Genomic DNA, 17,882 nt, shown 5'->3' with positions numbered 1-17,882 from the left:
GAATTGATGAATAAGTAAAAAATAGTACTGCCATACCCTTTGTATTGTCTCATTTTGATACATTTTCCAGAGCTATTAAGCAATTATGCTTCACAAGGCCATTGTGAACCTGATCTGAGCAATTGGTGCAGATTGCTAGAAATGTTTTACCCACTGGATACCATGGAATTGATTGCTTCTGATTGTTGTTAACAGCACTTCTGAAGAGTTACAACAATAACAGCATTTCCATTTTCTTTCTCTCTTGTCTTAGGTTTTCTATCCTAGCAAAGATGGTACTAAGATCCCAATGTTTATTATTCACAAGAAAGGAATTAAATTGGATGGTTCTCATCCTGCCTTCTTATATGGATATGGAGGCTTCAACATATCAATTACACCAAGCTACAGGTAAGCAGGGTAATTTATAACTTCTTCTAAAGTATCTGATATTAACAACTGTCAAAGACTGTGAGCAAGATTGACTATGGATCTGACAACGTAATGCATTTCAGGTCCCTGAGAAACAAAATGGGGGCATAAGGACTGCACATCAGTGCCCAGGCATCATTTGTCTGCTTTGTTAGTTCTGAATTCAGGGGGTTTGCTCTGGGTCACAGAAGAAATCTATGTTAGGTCAGAGGAGTGCTGTGCACTTCTGAGCTTTACAGCAGGCATACAGCCCTTCGAATTACACCTTAACCTCTTCCTGCTTTGTCACTGAGCTCCACTGGAAAGTATATGGACGTATATTAAGCAAGTGTTTGAGCCCTTTGCTGAACTAAGAACATAGAAAGTTTTCTTTTTTCCCAAGTTATACCATTATTCATGTCTAAATATTACAGAAAATCAAATTTGTTTAAATGAATGTAAATCATTAACATTTGGCTGTTTTCAAGTTATACTTGTGACGAGATTACATCAGGAGGAAAATGCTGCTGTGTTCTCTTATAGTCAGGAAAGAGGAAAGACGATTCTGTCCTCAGATGCACACGATACAGCGTCTGCATATGCAAAACAACACATTGTAACCCAAAACTGTTGTGTACAAAACTGGATTTGTAGCCCTCCAAAGCCATAAGCTTTACTGAATAGATTATCTCTATAAAGAAAAGGTTTATTTCTTCAGCAAAGGAATTTGAATAGACTTACCAGGAGGCAGTGATTGTCTGTAATAACATAAGAAATGCTCCTAGGTGAGGCAGGGGAAAACAGAAATGCAAAGGCCTGAATGGAGAGCAGTTTTTCAGATAGTAGATGAGCAATGCACCAACACACAAAATATCTATTATGATACAATCCTATTAAGTTTAGGTGCTCCCAGTCTTGCTTTAGAGTCAGCGTATTTCAAGAAATCCTTTGTAGTGCTTGTTTTTTCAGGTCACTGTAATTGTATTTCTAAATAGCATTTGCAGTTTCTCATCCTGCATACCAAATACCTTGTGTAACAATGGGCTTCCCATCTTGTGTTCTATGATTATTTGAAAGCTTTTTCATCTGCCTTGTAAAGCTACATTTTTAATTTCCTGTGAGTTTTGAGAGACACAATTATATAAACAGAATAGTTTTTAAATTCCTTTTTAAATTAGGCTCAAGCACTGATTTATAACAGTTTATTGTAGATGCTTAAAACTGTTATAAAACTTACCATGTTTTCTTTTTCAAAGTAAATATTATGTATCTATTGACTTGAGGTAAAATTTCACATACAGCAGAGGTGACAGAAGCTGGCTGCTGTCAAAAACAGAGAAGGTATCTCACACTGCCTTCTTCCATCCATTAACCTTGGTGCTTGCTGGAACCTTTGCTAAGCTGATTTACCTCACAAGAAAGGCAGAAAACTATCCCAGCAAAGCAGAGTGGGTGGTTTTCTGCCATTTGACAAGTTAAAAATTGACTCTTCTAAGAGTCCAGCAAAAAGCAGCAAGAGGATGCAGCTGACAGTCAGAAGAGAGGAAGGTAGGAGGTGGGAGCCGTGACCTATGTCTTCCTGAACCCTGTGAAACCTTTATAATACAGGTCTTAAAATAAGAATATGAGTCTGTAACAGTCCCTTAAAAGTAAGTGTGCAGAGAACTATCAGTCACCTCCAAATCAAAATACGTTATGCCACTGACAATGTAGATAAAACACGATTTGCCACACCACCCTTCTCACTCTCTACCTGTAATATCAACCTGTTCCTTCTCAGCCTTTCTAAATAAAATAAGAGAAGCCAAAGCCCTCAAATGCATCTTTATGGTCAGTAACCTGATTGCTGAGCACTTGTTGAGGAATTGTGTTCCAAAAGTAGGCAAACAAGATCAGGGAAAGGAAATTGTAACAGAATTTGTGCCAGAAAGGGAGGACATCCAGTTCCCCCTTTTTACCTGGCAGATTCAAGTACTACTTGACTACATTCCTGTTACTATGTACTGCAGTATTCCACAAGGAGTCCCCAGGCCCAAGTGCTGTTACAGCCACCATCCATTTGGTCATTTGTTTTGTCGATGACCACAGGCATGACTGTTAGAAAGCAGCCACATGATTTCAGAGAGTGAGGCTTGCCATGATCCTGAGCTGAGACATAGCTATGGAAATGCAACTGAGTAGTAGCAGCCTGCTTACCTTTAAAAACAAACAAGTTCCTGGATAAATATTCCTGATTTTTTTTTATTTGACCTTAAAGCTATTATAACTTTTCACAAAGTTTTCTTCTTCTCCTTTCCACTGATCTGTTTCTGTCCTGTATTTCTTCGAGCCAGTGCAATTTTTTCTCACTGTTATTTCATAGACATTAATGTGAGCCAGTTCTCTGGCTTGGGGAGCTTATTTCTGCTTAATTCAGAAATTGGGGTTGCTTTTATTTTATTTTTTTTTTCCAACACAAAAAATGAAAATAAAATTTTTCACTGAAAGCAATAGAAACCAACCAACAGGTTAGAGGATCCAGAAATAGCTATGAGAATGATAGGCCAAAATCATTAAGTCAGTGACAGTAATGGTTTAGTTTTGAATGCAAGCATGCATCTTTTATATGTTCCTCTGGGCTGAAGAGCTGCATTTGGTGATGTTTTGAGTATGGTGCCTGCTAGAGCACTGTCATTCCTCATGCAGCCTGCGTAGCGAGTGCAGGTGAAAGCTGGTGGAACCGACAGCCGTGGCTTGGCAGAGCTGCTGGGGAAATGCCATCACAAACTCACCACTGATGCCTCAGCTTCAGCTAATTTCCCTGCAGGAACCAGTGTGTTTCCCTTCACTGTTCTCTATCTGCCTGTGTGGGTACAGGAGAAGCACATTCTAATGCATCCTGGAATACAGCTGATTGTGAAGCCAACTGTGAAATTGCATTTCACTGCTACAGGGCCACGTTTGTACCAAGTCTTTAAGCAAAGGAATGGTGCAGAGAGAGACTGGGAGCCCAGAGAAACGTCAGTCAACACAGCAGCCACGGGTGTGGAGTGCGAGATTATGCTTTTCAGTTACTTTGTTTTACTACTCCCTCCTGCTTCACAAAATCCGAGAAAGAAAACAAGTTCAGTGACTCAGGACTTTGTTCCCAACCCCAGTGCACTAGCCTGCATTTCTCTGTCAGCTGTAATACCTGAGAGCAGATCAGTAATTCTAGGAAAGCATTCTTGCCCCTTGAAATACAGCTCCTCACCTTGTTCTGTACTGTAAAAACCAATACCTATTTTCATAGTTTTTGTGTTATGCTCCTTAAGAGTGAGCTGGAAGAGGGTCTGGATGGAGCTCTCCAGGGAAGAAAGTATCTTCTGCTCCCTTCATTGTCTCCTTTCTGACCCTGTTGCCCTTTTCTTCATCTTTTTCTTTACCCTGATCTCACAAGAGAAGGAAAAATAGGGATAATGAGCAAAAAGCTGTAGAGACTTTTGGGAAGAGCAAGGAGCCAGACTTTCCTCTGCAGAATGAGATCTTTTGTAAGCACCCAGGGTGACTGGGATTCAGACACCAAGTTGAGTCGAAATCAAATCTGGAAGTGAGAACCCCTGGGAAGAACACAGGAGGCAGTAGCAGGGTTATGTATGAAACTTGAGTTTTGTGCTGTCTGATTACTTGAATTTTCACTTTTTTAAGAAGCTAATGAGTCCTGATTCTATACTTATAAAACCTGTTTCCTTGGAACTTCAAAGTAATTTTGAGAAAGCCTGTTAGAAGCTCTAGGCACATCTACCTCAAATTATTGTTCAAGTTAGGGCCCTGACTCACTTTACTGCTGACCATACCAGAGTGAATATTGATTGTTATTGGCAGTGACTTTACTGGATGTATATGTTGGGTTATATGGGGTAATATTTTCTGAAGGGCCTAAATCCCAGTAGTATTGCAGAGAGTGAGTACAGATGTACTAAACCTTACTTATAATTTAGGCAATATAATGATTATTACCAAACTCAGGACTTTATCCCATTGATGGTCTGTGTGACAGAAAAATTGTTTGCTGGTGAAAATGGGGATTAGCTTCTTAAAATAAAGAATACTGCATGTCCTGTGAGATTCTAAGTCACGTAGGCACCTCCAAATATTATATCAAGGCACCATTTCTTAGAGGAGCCAACAGACAGGATAGGATGTACTCAGTACTTTGGTTTTGTGTTGCTCTCAGATTCTTTGCTGGTTAAATATGCTGAATCCTCAGTGGGCACAGTTTCTTTCAGCAGACGGAATAAAATGGACTCTGTTCTCAATTTTTTTATTTTTAAAATATTTCCAAGCAATATATTTGGGTAGCAAACTCTTAACTTACATGCAATTCTTATATTTGCTACCTTTGATTACCTAGGAGATCAGGTAAGTTTGGACGAACAAGTTTCTGTTGATTTTGTTTGGGACAGACAGGGAAAAGAAGTGCAGAATATTCTTAAAGGTTTTGTGGTTCTGACATACAAAAAATTAAGAAGGCACAATCTCATGAGGCAATCTGCTGTCGGGCTACTCCACATTAGCTGAGTAGTAACCACTTGAAATTAGGCATCCTGGAGTTTGACAGAATAATGCTCTCTGACCTTTGCACAGTGTGCTTATAGAATGTCAGTCTTGCATCTGATCAGCATGTCACAGCAACCTAAGGAAAATACAATTTATGGTGATAGACTTTGGAATTGATTTTACAGAAGCAGAGACAGTCTATGCCTCCTGAGCCATCTGATGGCCACTGATAACCAGCCTAGCTGGAAGGTTTTTCCTTTGATGGATTATGAAAATACAAAAATCTCTTATGAGTTATCATTCTGCTTTTCTTTTTGTTTCCTTAATCCTCGGTATATACTGTCAAGAACAAGTGCCAGTATGTAGATAATTGCTTGGGAGATACGAAATATTTACCTGTTTTGATACTACATTCACATAAGACTCACTGTAGGACCACCATCTTTCAAGATAAGCAGTAGGGGGACCTAAAGTTAAAAAGGCCCAATCCGTACTCTTGTGGCTGAATAGGATTAACTTATGAAGGCACTAGTTTCTGGCAAAGTTTTCAAGTAAAGAAGAATTTTAAACCAACTAGAGGGAAAAAATGAAAAAACTTGTTGGGATTACATTTTAATATTTTACTGGTCTCCTTGGCATGTGTGGTTTGCCATCTGCAGCTTCTGCCTTGTTAAGCTACCACATCAACAGATCAGAGATTTTTTTCTTCTGAGATCTTTTTCTCTACTTCATTGTTAAATATAAATTATTTCAGACCCTTTTAAAAAGATAGCAATAGCTTTGATACTTTTGCAGTTTGGCATTTAAAAAAAAATGATGCTACTTTAGCTTTTAGCCAGTTTCTAGAGATACTAGAGAAGGCAAAACTTGTAATTTTATTTTTTAAAATTTGTTTTGTATATAGCAATGCAAGTGAAAAATAAATAATAATGGAATTGGCAGGAATTTGACTGCAGAACCTGGCACAAAACAATGGTAGAAGGAGTTTTTCTTTGCAAACAAAGTTATATAAAGTTTAAAAAAATCCTACATAAACGAAGATCAAGTGCTGATCTTAAGTCTTAATCAGCTTTCTTCATTTTAGCTAAACCTTCCTTTCCTTTCTGAAAAAGTGAAGGAAGAGGAACAGTTCAGAAAGTTATGATGGTCCAGTGGTACTGTATAGCTCTATTTTCAACACTGAAGACTTAGAAAATAAAAAAAAAAAAAATGGTGACACGTCCTGGGTGAATCTTCCATTGGGCAGAACTGTTGGCCACTCTCCTGAAGTGCAGAGGAAGAATGGCCCAGCACTGGGTCCTTCCTCTCCCAAAGCTGCAGAGGGTTTCATTTCCATGGATAACTATTTTAAAAAGCCTGGCTACTCAGGTTTGCTGTCAAGGGGGAATTAATTCATTATTTCATCATTGACTTTGGGAGAGATCTTACCCTCATAGTATTTTTGTAGAAGTGCAGGGATATAAAAGTGGGAAATTAAACCCAATCCTCTCTCTGTTTGTTTTTTCAGTGTATCAAGACTTATTTTTGTGCGACACTTAGGAGGTGTTCTAGCGGTGGCGAACATCAGGGGCGGTGGCGAATATGGAGAGACCTGGCACAAAGGTCAGTCAGTCCAGACAGAGGAACAAAACTTCAGACTTAGTACTGAAAGTTACGTTTTCTCTTAAGGCCAGGCTGGATAAGGCTCTGGGCAGCCTGATCTAGTGGGAGGTGTCCCTGCTCATGGCAGAGGGGTTGGAACTGGGTGATCCTTGTGGTCCCTTCCAACCCTGACAGATTCTGATCTGTTTTAGCAGAGGACTTTAGAGCCCTAATGGCTCAATGGTTGGACTTGATGATCTTAAAGTTCTCTTCCAACCTAAAGGATTCTATGATTCACTCCCTCTCCCATACCTCCTGTCTCCTCTTGCCTTTTTCTTATTCTGTAGAAAAATAAATTTTTTCCTTATTCATATGTTAGCTCTGTTCATTGTTCAGTGTTATCTGATGGTTTTCCATTGTATTGTTTTAATTTTTACAGGCTACTTAAAAATAGTTTTGCGCAAACACAATATTTTCCAAGAAAATTATTCAGTTTTTTTTCAGCAAGATAAAGTTTCCTAGACTTAAGGGTTTGAAAATGCAGCTATTTATCTTGAACTGATTTTACAAAAAAATGTCTTGTCTATATTGAAGGCAGCTTGGCTTTCTTTCACATACCTCTTTGATTATTTGCACGTGCACATGGTCCCGCATTTCTAGATCCCCAAGACAACAGCTCTGACTAGACCATCCTGGTATGACATACAAAAAAAAAAAAAAAAAAAAAAAAAACCTTACAGAAGGTGTGAGCTTCTGAGTTCAGGATGTAACTCTTCCAAATTGTTTTTGCACAGTTTATGAAAAGACCACCCATTTAGTGGATGTGATTGAAGTTATATGAAAACAGTCAGCTCCACAAGTAAAGTGACATGCCTTACCCTCCACACTCTCACAGGAGGTCCAACTTTTTGTAGGTAGGCATATGACCTTTTTGGCTTTAAGCTGACTTTTATGAAGCAGGGAAACCAAGTCACTTGCTACAGAACCCTGTAAATCTCCTTCCGCCTTTCCTTGACATCTTTGATGTATTTCTTTCCATGTTTTTCCCATCCAATCCTTGTCTTAATGCTTTGATTGTCTACTTGCCTTGTTGACAATTTTCCACATCCCTTCACCAGAGAAAAAAGCTGGAAAAAGTCCTACTCATCTCTGTTACATCCCCATCATTATTTAATGGTGACACCGTATTTGTATCCTGAGAATTTGGTGGCTGAGTTGCTGAAGGTGTTGTCATCAAGGCAATTACACTAAAAAGTTGTGTTTATGATGCAGTAATTTGCTATGGGAGTAATCCAAACTAACTTTTTATCAAACAAAAAGGTATTCTCAGATCATTACATCTTGGTTTTATTTTTTCATCTGTGGTAACTTTTTGTCTGGGTCATTTCCTCACAATTGAGTTAAATCTGTAATAGTTTCATAAATAGAAGCTATATATGCTTGCAGATACAGGATATTATTGCTAAAGATGAAGCATCCTTCATTAATTTTAATTTGACGATTGATTTGTAATAGTTATTAATAAAATTTATCTTAATATAATAATACTTCTTTGGTCCACCTATTTCCTGCTTAATTTTGACCCAAGTCTTTACTGCAGTTTCATAATAAGATATTTGTCTGTTTTTCATTAATTCCAGAAGTAATTACAGAAGTCTGTTTACTTAGGTTTAACTGTATAGATAGGATTCTGACCTTACCCCAGACCAGAACTATTGAGCAAAGAGTAAGTTTTTTCTCCTTTATTGCCACACATTTGAAGACTTTTTTGTTGTCCCAGTATGCTTCTCTTCAATGGTCTTGTTAATGTGAGAATGATGTGTATGTGTTAAAAAATGTGCTAGTCCCCGTTCTACAAGATCTGTATGGCTAAATGTAAGAGTTAACTCTGGTAAAGACCTCTGCAACATAGAAATGAAGCATCCAGTGTAAACTGGATGTCCAGGATCACTGGATGGAAAATGAAGATAAAGAGACACCTCCAGATTATAGCTCATCTCACTTATTTTAGGGTAGAATTACTTGTCCCTGAGATCGCTGGACCACAGTGGACACCTTAGGCAGTTAACTTACAATAAACATTCAGCTTTTAAACAAAGTGAAAGGAACAGAAGTTCTTACTCTGCATTCACTGAGCCCCTCTGACCTGGCTGGACCACAGCCTCTGCTACAGGAGTATGAGGAGTTGCTTCCTCATGCCCATTTCTTATTAGCATTTAATTGCCTGAGACAGAATGTACCAGGTCATCAGGTAAGACAACCTTTGGGGACAAGCCAATTTTAATCTCGGGACAAACAAGCATCTGAAGAGGGAAGATTATGAGATTTCGTCAGCTGTGAGTTCTCTAGGTTATATTCTTCTGCTCAAATAGTTGAAAGATTGTACGGTGAAACCATCCTTTTCCTTCCCTGTCCCACTCTGCAAAATTTTTTGAGAACTGAAGGTCTTACCAATGATGTCATCTGGACCTACATTTTCAGTCATGATATATCTGATTGATTTTGTGATTTTGTTCAACAGGGTGGCAACATCTTAAGCATTTCCGTATTGATAGTTCATTCATAAAATTTAAGACCGAGATGCAACCCTTTTTGACCATAGCTCTATATAACCTGATTTGAAAACAAGTACTGAAAAAAAGCAGAATATTACCAGCCACATATTCTGTGTCCAGGAAATTGGAAGTACTTATTTTATATAGCTTATTTTATAAGCTGAAGCTTTATTGCCTTAAGAAACTGCCACTGAGTTTGATGCTGTTAAAGTCCCATTAAATCAAACCTCAAGTGGATTGTACGTAGACATTTTGTATATATTTTGCAATGCAAAACGTTTAGCTTTAATTTTACTGGTTAGGAACATTACCTGGAATTCACTCCACAGTATAGGTATGTATTATTCAGAGTTTCTGAAAGCATTAGAGTTATCGACAAAACTATCTTAGACCCTCTCTGTGTTGAATCTTTCTTTTTTGCTGTCTTTCTGAGCTGCATCAGTTATTAAAATCTTCATGAAACTGGAATTGTTCCCAGGTATTTTTGCACACATGTTTTTTCTGAAGAAATGGTATCAAATGGATTTTATGGCATCAGCTGATTTGTTTTATTTGTCTGCTAGGTGGAATCTTGGCCAACAAACAAAACTGCTTTGATGACTTTCAGTATGCTGCCAAATACCTCATCAATGAAGGCTACACATCCCCAAAGAAGCTGACTATTAATGGGGGCTCAAATGGAGGCCTCTTAGTTGGTAAGAACTGCTTGTGTATTTTCTGAGTTTGGTGCTGGGTTTATCAACGTAATTAGGCAAAAACTCATGAGATTGTCTTTTCAAAAGTTGCCAGAATGTCAATGCATTAACATATATCAGGTGTTAAATATATACAATTGTACTTCATTTGATATTTGCATAGGACATTGGGATTCTGCAGTCTCTAGCAAAGGCTGCCTGTTGAAAGCCATACTTAACTATTGCTGTCATGGGTGGTAGAGCTGCCCCTGTGGTAGAATCACACAGTGAGAAAGAATATTTTAAAAACACTTGGCTAACAATTACAAAATAATTACTGAATAACCAGGAATCTGTTATGTAGCATGAGGAAACTTTGTGTGGTCTGTAGTGTAAGCCAGAATCCCATGTCCTGCAATCCTTCATCAGAGTTCCTCGTTCACTCTTTCTGTAGTCATCCACTTGTTCTTAGAGGGCAAATGAAAACATGACAGTTCTGCTTTTAAAGCCTTTGTACAGGGACACATAACAATTAGGCTCTACTTTCATTGTGTAGTTAAAACATGACCACAAGTAAAGTCATGAATGTCTGTGGTGAGGAATGTAAAATACAAGTACAGCTATTTGAAAAACTTAGCTTTTTAGGGACTACTGTGTATATGTAGCACTTTGTTACAAATGCATCTTGTTCACATACAATCCACTGCTGTGTTCTTAAATTCAAGGACATTAATAGCCTCTTAAACAGAAAAGCTTGTCACAAAAGCATCTCATAGTCTAAGCAGTATTTAAGGAGCTACAAAATTTATGACTGATTAAATCCCTGAATCTGGAAGTAGTGGAAGAAAAAGGAAAGTAATTTTATTCAATTTTGAAAGGAGAAGGAAACACAAACTAATAATATTGGGGTTTGTATCTTTTAAAAAACAGCATAAAAGGCATGTGAAATATTACAAATCTCACATGAACTATTCATGTGAGAAGAAAAAAAAAGCTTTTCAAGTTCATTAAGCACATTTATAGAAAATGTGATTTTTATATATATATATACAGATTCATTAGACCCATGGTTTGCTTTCTCTTCTTTTTATACTCTTCCCTATTTATCTGCTGCTGAATAATGGCTCTACTGATTTTATTTTATTTTTCAGTGAGCTAGCAGCCAGCATAAGAAACAGGATTTGGAGTTACACAGATCAGTGGTCTAAGCCATCTTGGCTATTCCTGCACTCTTATTTTATAAATGCAGGTTTTTTAAAGATAAATGACAAGTACATATGAAGTTTCATTTTTGTTTTCTGCCTATATGCTTCTCAGTTGGCAGGAGGTGTTTGTGCATTGTAAATAAGAGCACCAACATAAATGAATGAATATGGTAAAGGATTAAGGGTTTGCACACCTTTGGGAGTGCGAGTATTGCATCACATCAGTTTTATGTGAGCATAAACAAGTATTTGGAAGTGCAGTTAAACTTTGAACGTGCTACATAGCTTCTGAAAATACTTTGTTATAGTTACATGGACTTCAGTTTCAGTCACGATCAGATTCATCCTACCCAGCTTCAATCATCCCAGCCCCTGTGTTTCTGGCTGGACACATAAGTTGGGCTCCTTGTTTAGGTGAGGGGAATAGAGTGAAATCTGCAGCGTACGTCATTCCAGTAGGAGACAGGTGTTAGGAATCTAGACATCCCTGCTCTGAAAAATCTGTTAAAAACCCTTCCCTTGCCCTTGCAGATGGATTACTATCCAACTGGATTTCCATACTTTCAATGAGCCAGATAAGGATTTTCCTTGACTGGGTAGAGTTAGGTGAATTTAGGAAATTCTTTTAAGTGCATTTTCGTCATAGCAGAACTACATTTTGCAATAGTTGCTCACACAACAGTAGAGAGCACCACTTGTACTTCAGGTGCAGGGACCCACTGCCAGATTTTCTCCATTCTCATTTGTTGAAGAAAAAAATGACAAGGAAGAGTCTTGTCATTCTTCCAAAATACTGCTTCCTTTCAGTCAGACTAACAGGAGTTGACTCTGAGGAGTGCAGAGCCCTGAATTCTCGCCTCATTCAGCTGCAAAACAAGACTTCCTTGTCCTGCAGTTTGATCCCCAAGCTGAGCAGAGCAGCACAGCTGTGAGCTGAAAACCTCCTTCATGGAAACACAGTGTTTGACCTCTTGTATTTGCTTAGACAAAGAGTTCTGAGGTTTTCAAATCTTACTTTTGTACTGAATATTAAAGCTCAAAGTATGTCTAGAGGAGTAAAATTCACTAATAAATTTTTGTTCCAAGTTACAGTTTATTAATGCATATAATTAAGTATTCTGGCTAATTGGAGAGGTGCAGTGGGAATGGATGAGTTTCTCTGTAAGTGATTTCTTACTGAAGTAGCTATTCAGGGAACGAGGAGCAGCAATGTTTTATCAAATCCTAAGCAACATCCAGTGCTTCAAGTAGTACTCTGCAACAAAGAGTACTAAAATGCAATGTTACGATAGCTGTTTTGGCTTTTTTTCCTGCCAGAATATTATTTATGTTTATAAAAGGAATTAACATGAAGGGTAGGGATCTGATATAAAGCTCCAGTTAAAAGGATAAAGAACATGGAGGCATATAAAGAAAGGATAAAGAATGTGACAGCTATTTAAGACACTATCTGTAACTTATGAATATGGCTTAGAATGGACCCAGGAAGAGTTAACATAGTTACATATCAGAGATAACCAGAACTAAAATCGCATCCTTCAGAAAATAGGAATCCCATTCAAATGAAGAAAATTGGGTAGACTGTAAACTCTGACAGGAACTGATGGACCTCAGGAGACTGATGAGCAAAGTGTTTGCAAGATAAGGATTAGCAATGAAAGCTTTCTATGCACATCAGAAGCAGGAAGCTGGCCAGAGGATCTGTGGGACTTGCAGGTTAGTGAAGTGTAAAAGGAGTGCTAAAGAAAGATAATGGCAGAGCAGAGTAACTAAATGGCCTATCTGTATTGATATTCTCTCCTGAGTAGCACGGGGAGTTCCCTGCACCAGTCTGTCTTCATGGGGAATACTCTGAGGAGCTGACTCAAGCTGAAGCATCAGAAGAAGAGGTTTTGGAATAAATCAATCTCAGGAAAAGTAGTGTGTTGCCAGGACCAGATGGTGCACACTCAAAATCCTAAGTGAACTCTGATATGAAATTGCAGGCCTCTAAGCCTGAATATCTGAGGAACAGAAGGGGGCAAGTGGAATGCCAGTTTTTAAATAGTGCATGGTGATCCACAGGCTGCAGATGAGTAAATCTGACTTCTCTAATGAGCAAACCAATTGAAATTAGTAAAGAATAGCTGGCATATAAGGAGTAATTTTGCAGGCTGAAGTTGCATCTTGCAAATCCATTAGACCTCTTTGAAGGAGCCAAGCAGCATATGGTGTTTGTTACAGTGATCAAGGTGAGGAGTGATTCTTGGGTTTTCAAAAGATTTTGACAAAGTTCCTTGCATAAGGCTATGCAAGAAAGTTCTTGATGAGCTGGGAGCAAGGTGGTGACATAGCAATATGTTGGTCAGCAGGAGGCAAAGAATGGGAATAAAAATCCATTTTCAGCACAGACAAAAATGAGGAGGTACAATAATTTTGGAAAGAGTATACCTGCATGTAGATGCACAGTGATTAGCCCTGAATTAAGAAAGAGATTCTGGAATCCATTGTAGTAGTAATGTGAACATCTCAGTGCTTACATTTCTTAAAAAAAACCAAAAAAAACCAAAAAAACAAACAAAACAAAAAAAAAAAAAACCAAAACCAAAAACACAACCAACAAAAAAAAGATGAATTTGTAAAATCACCAGGCAACAGATTTAAATCAAGCAACAGAAACTGAAATTGAAGAACTTACTGCTACAGGATATGTTGAATACTAGGTGAATAAACATTAAGAAAGGAAATAGCTGTATTTATGAAGGATATGTGTTTTGATGGCTGTTTAACAGAATGGCTGTAGATAACTCCTACTCAGGGAAAACCTAAACAACTAGTTAAAACACTGATAACATCCAGGAAATATCTCCCAGTATTTGCTTAACACCTTTTCCCAGAGCATCTGCCAGTTGCCATTCTTATAAATTGAACACTGTGCTAGATGAGCCCACTGGTTATTTTTAAAACATGAGGCAAGCATTATTCTTTAAGAAATTGTCCCTTCCAGTAGTAGGAAAATGAAATCATAAAAAAAAACACAGCAGTAATTTGCTTTCTAAAGATGAGGTTGCTCCTCTGATTTTGTAGTAGTCTGATTTTGTCAAAACTCTTTTCATAAAGGTTTATGTAGTAATTGTGGAAGAAAACTTTCAATCAATTAATGGAGGGATTCTGCTGCATCCCTTTTCTTTGTTGATACAAATCTTAAAAGTTTAGACAATTAATTGTTTAAGAAACTTTAATTCGGTAGTCCAAAAGCTCACGTATTTTAAAAGTTAATTTCACCTTTAAAACCAGTTTGCTAGTTTGAAGGCAATTTTCAAAAAACAGCATGTTTGGTGCCTGAAGAACAGTGAAATAGCTCTTAAGCTCTTTTGAACATACCGTCTTTGGAAGTTATAATTTCTATTCGTTTGTGTATTTTCCTTCAGCTTTGCTTTACTCTATTTGACTTCATATTCACTGGCAGCCTTCTCCCAGTGATATTTGGTTCATAGCAGATGTTTTAAACTGAAGGTTTTGTTCCAGGTATTGTATGGTAATCTATATTTCTTTTCACGTTGTTTTAACTTAACAGTTTTACTTAAAAGAAACAGTGTGTAAAAGAGCTGTTTGGAAGTTGGTCTTTCATGAATTTGGCAGTGGACCATTCACTGCTGAGCTTAATTCTTGAAGGTATGAATACTAACAGAGTTGTTTTCCTGTCGAAGCTGCCTGTGCTAACCAGCGCCCTGACCTATTTGGATGTGCTATTGCCCAAGTGGGGGTGATGGACATGCTCAAGTTCCACAAGTACACCATTGGCCATGCTTGGACCACTGACTATGGCTGCTCGGACAGTAAAGAGCAGTTTGAATGGCTGTGCAAGTAAGTGCCTTTAAATACCTCTTTGGCTGTGAAAATACATAATCTGCTCAACAGTTTCAGGTTGTCATGATCAGTGTCTATTCTAAGAATTATTTCATCCTTTCCCACACTGGATTTGGGGAGTTTGTTTCTTAACTCCTTGCTGAGAGGGCTGGAGTAATTAAAAGATTACTTAAAAAAAAAAAAAAGAAGAAAGAGACAGCTGTGTGAGAACAGCAATGATCTGCACATTGGATATGACTAATAATGAGTTTGTTAGAATAAGTGCCATCATTTTAAAATACTTTTCTAGAACCTTGTCTTAGTGCATTTGAATTCCTCTAATAATGAAGATTGACATTTCAGGAGAATACTTCAGAAACACTAAACAGTTTCACTGGTCTGAAATTTAGCAGAGTGATTAGATAATAAAAAGTATATGTGCTACAAGTATACTGAAATCTAACTTGACTTGAAGTATTTATAAGAAAAAAAGTGTCTATTTCAAGTCCAAATACTAGATGATCAGTTGGGCCCATTGCTATTAGATTGTTTCAAAACCTCCAGTTGTCTAATTTAAGTTTTCAGTGGCAAACATGTTTTTGTAAATATATTGCACAAAACAATTAACAAATTTCATAATTCATCTTTTATCAATAGATAACTTACATAATAGATAAAAGATTAAATATTTTTAAAATTATCCAATTAATTGTCATGATTTTAGACATTGAAACTTGCCTGCACATCTGTGAATCCAGGTATTCTGAAAAGGTAAAATAAAAGCAAAGTTTTAAATTCATTTTGTGATTAGGAGAACTGCATCTGTAGGAAGGAGTTACTCCATACCTACTTACACACATGCTTACTCACAAAATGCATAATTTTAGAAATATCATATACAGCAATACCTGAAATATTTCTTTGCCTCCTTTTCAACAGCTGTCAATTGCTTTTCAAATGTAGGAGGATGTATATGTAGTGTTGCTTAGATGTTGCCTTTAGAGATAATCAAAAAATACACAAGGCAAATAAAATGACATGTAAACTACTTTTCAAAACAAATTATACTCTGCAGATTCACTTACATTGCTCCTTAGGTGAAAATGAGGAAGTACTCAAGTATTGTCACGTGTTCTTAAAAGTAATTTGGACTTACTTAATAGGTACTCCTCCAAGTGGGAAATTCATTCAAAAATAAAGCAAGATTTCCTTCTGTATTTCATGTCATGAAATAAGGGGTAAAATAGTCCTACTCTTGATTTAAAGAGTGTAACATTCTTCCGAGGTGTAGCTTTGTCTGAAGTATGAAATGGTTAGATGGAATTCTTTGCGACTATTCCTTTTCATTTCTAATCCTAGAGAGTATTTGTGTTGAGATATGTAGGTACACCTTCTCTGTTATGTTACAGTAGCTAAAAGATGTAAATTTGCATGCAGGTAAAAGCAGATTTTGAAGGTAGGAATCAAGGTCATCTATCAAAAGCACGAAAGCTTACAGTTCTCCTTTCAGTTTCCTATTTCATGTTCTGTGAGAGTACATGCGTGTTCAGAGGTAGCCTAAATACTGGAGGGAGCAAATTTAGTAACTGTACAGCATTTGTGGCTTACCATCAAAGACTGTTTCCAAATTTGCATGAGAAGAAGCCATCCACGTGCAGACCAGGAGTACATATGTATGCTGGGGAAAAGTCTGGATTTCCCTGTGGATCCTGATATGGCCTTGACAGCTTTGGCTGCCATTTCCCTGTTGCGCATTCCTGATATTTTTGGCATTTCTCTGAGGTGTGTGTATGCACACGCCGCTCTGAAATGTTTGTACTATTTGCTTCACACTTGAGAGCCAGAGGTCTGTGGACGCTACCACATCTCGGTTGCTGGTAGTGCAATTCTGATTTGAGTGACTGAGAACTGCAGTATTCTGGTTGCTGTCAGATGCCACTGTGACAACTGCAGTATGAGAGGACCTTCCTGTTTGGTCTTGGGGAAAAAATATGTAAACGTTTGTGTGCTCTTCTCAGGTACTCTCCTCTTCACAATGTCAAGCTACCAGAAGAAGATGGCATCCAGTATCCCTCCACGCTGCTTCTCACAGCAGACCACGATGACCGCGTGGTCCCTCTCCATTCCCTGAAGTTTATTGCTACGCTGCAATACGTCGTGGGCCGAAGCCGTAAACAAACCAACCCCCTTCTCATCCACGTTGACACCAAGGCTGGGCATGGAGCAGGAAAGCCAACTGCTAAAGTTATAGAAGAAGTGTCAGATATGTTTGCTTTTATAGCACGATGCCTAAATCTTGAGTGGATTGAATAGGCAAAAATGCTGATTATTGTCTCCTTTAGAAAACAAGGGCTTTAACACCATTTAAGACCAACCAGACTACTCCTTGGTGTAGTACTTACATTTAAGAACTGCGGTTAAATATTTTATTGATCCAGTCTGCTATGGAGTTTTGATCTTCTGTGCTTCCCTTTCTGGCATTTCTTTGAATTTCTTTTCTACTGCATTACAAAGTACATTTTGAAAAGCATGTTCAAACAAATAGCTGAGCTACTGTTGGTGCTGTTGTAAACATTTAGATTCCAGAGTTAGTGCTAGTTAAGCTTATTTCCTGTAAACAATTTTAATGTATTTTGCACCTATAAACAGATCACCTGTAATTAAATGTAAGTACTGGCCACAAACAAGAACTCTGAGCATACTTTATTTACACAGTAACTTATTGAAGAATGTAAACTGAAGTTCAGTGTCAATTGTCCAGTGATAACCGTGAAATACTGAAGAGACAGTAATCTGGGTAATCATGTCAAGTATTATTAAAAACCTTATATTACATGCTGTTCATAAGTGTGCTACCGTCTATAATAATGATGTTTCTAAATTGCTCTTTTTTTACAAAGAGACTTCAGAATGTCACCAGGTTTTTTTTCTGTCATTTCTTTCCACACAGAAGAGGAATCTGGAGGCTGTAAGACTTGAAGAATCGTTAAGTTCTCCCTGTAGTCTCAGTCAAGCTGTGCAGATATTCTTTAACAACCTGTCTGCTGTTAGCTCTCTAACTATTTCTGGAGTAGACCAGACAGTGGTTTGTTTCTTTTTTAAAAGAGGGGGGGAGGGAGGAAAACAGGACA

The 17,882-nt window shown here is 37.7% G+C and overlaps 1 protein-coding gene across 1 annotated transcript; it reads left to right on the top strand.

The window, feature by feature from the left end:
* Window positions 1-253: 253 nt before the first annotated feature.
* Window positions 254-17,598, top strand: LOC103781716 (prolyl endopeptidase-like; the record flags this gene model as incomplete). The annotated part of the gene is made up of 5 exons (XM_008949437.1): window positions 254-390; window positions 6,416-6,510; window positions 9,608-9,739; window positions 14,613-14,769; window positions 16,770-17,598. Coding segments are annotated over 5 exons (816 nt in total), but the record flags the coding sequence as incomplete, so codon positions are not given.
* Between the last annotated feature and the right edge of the window lie 284 nt (window positions 17,599-17,882).

Source organism: Merops nubicus, unplaced genomic scaffold (assembly GCF_000691845.1).
Source record: "Merops nubicus isolate BGI_N331 unplaced genomic scaffold, ASM69184v1 scaffold8581, whole genome shotgun sequence".
Taxonomy (NCBI): domain Eukaryota; kingdom Metazoa; phylum Chordata; class Aves; order Coraciiformes; family Meropidae; genus Merops; species Merops nubicus.
The sequence above is the reverse complement of the archived record's forward strand: the minus strand, read 5'-3'. Positions and strand labels throughout refer to the sequence as shown.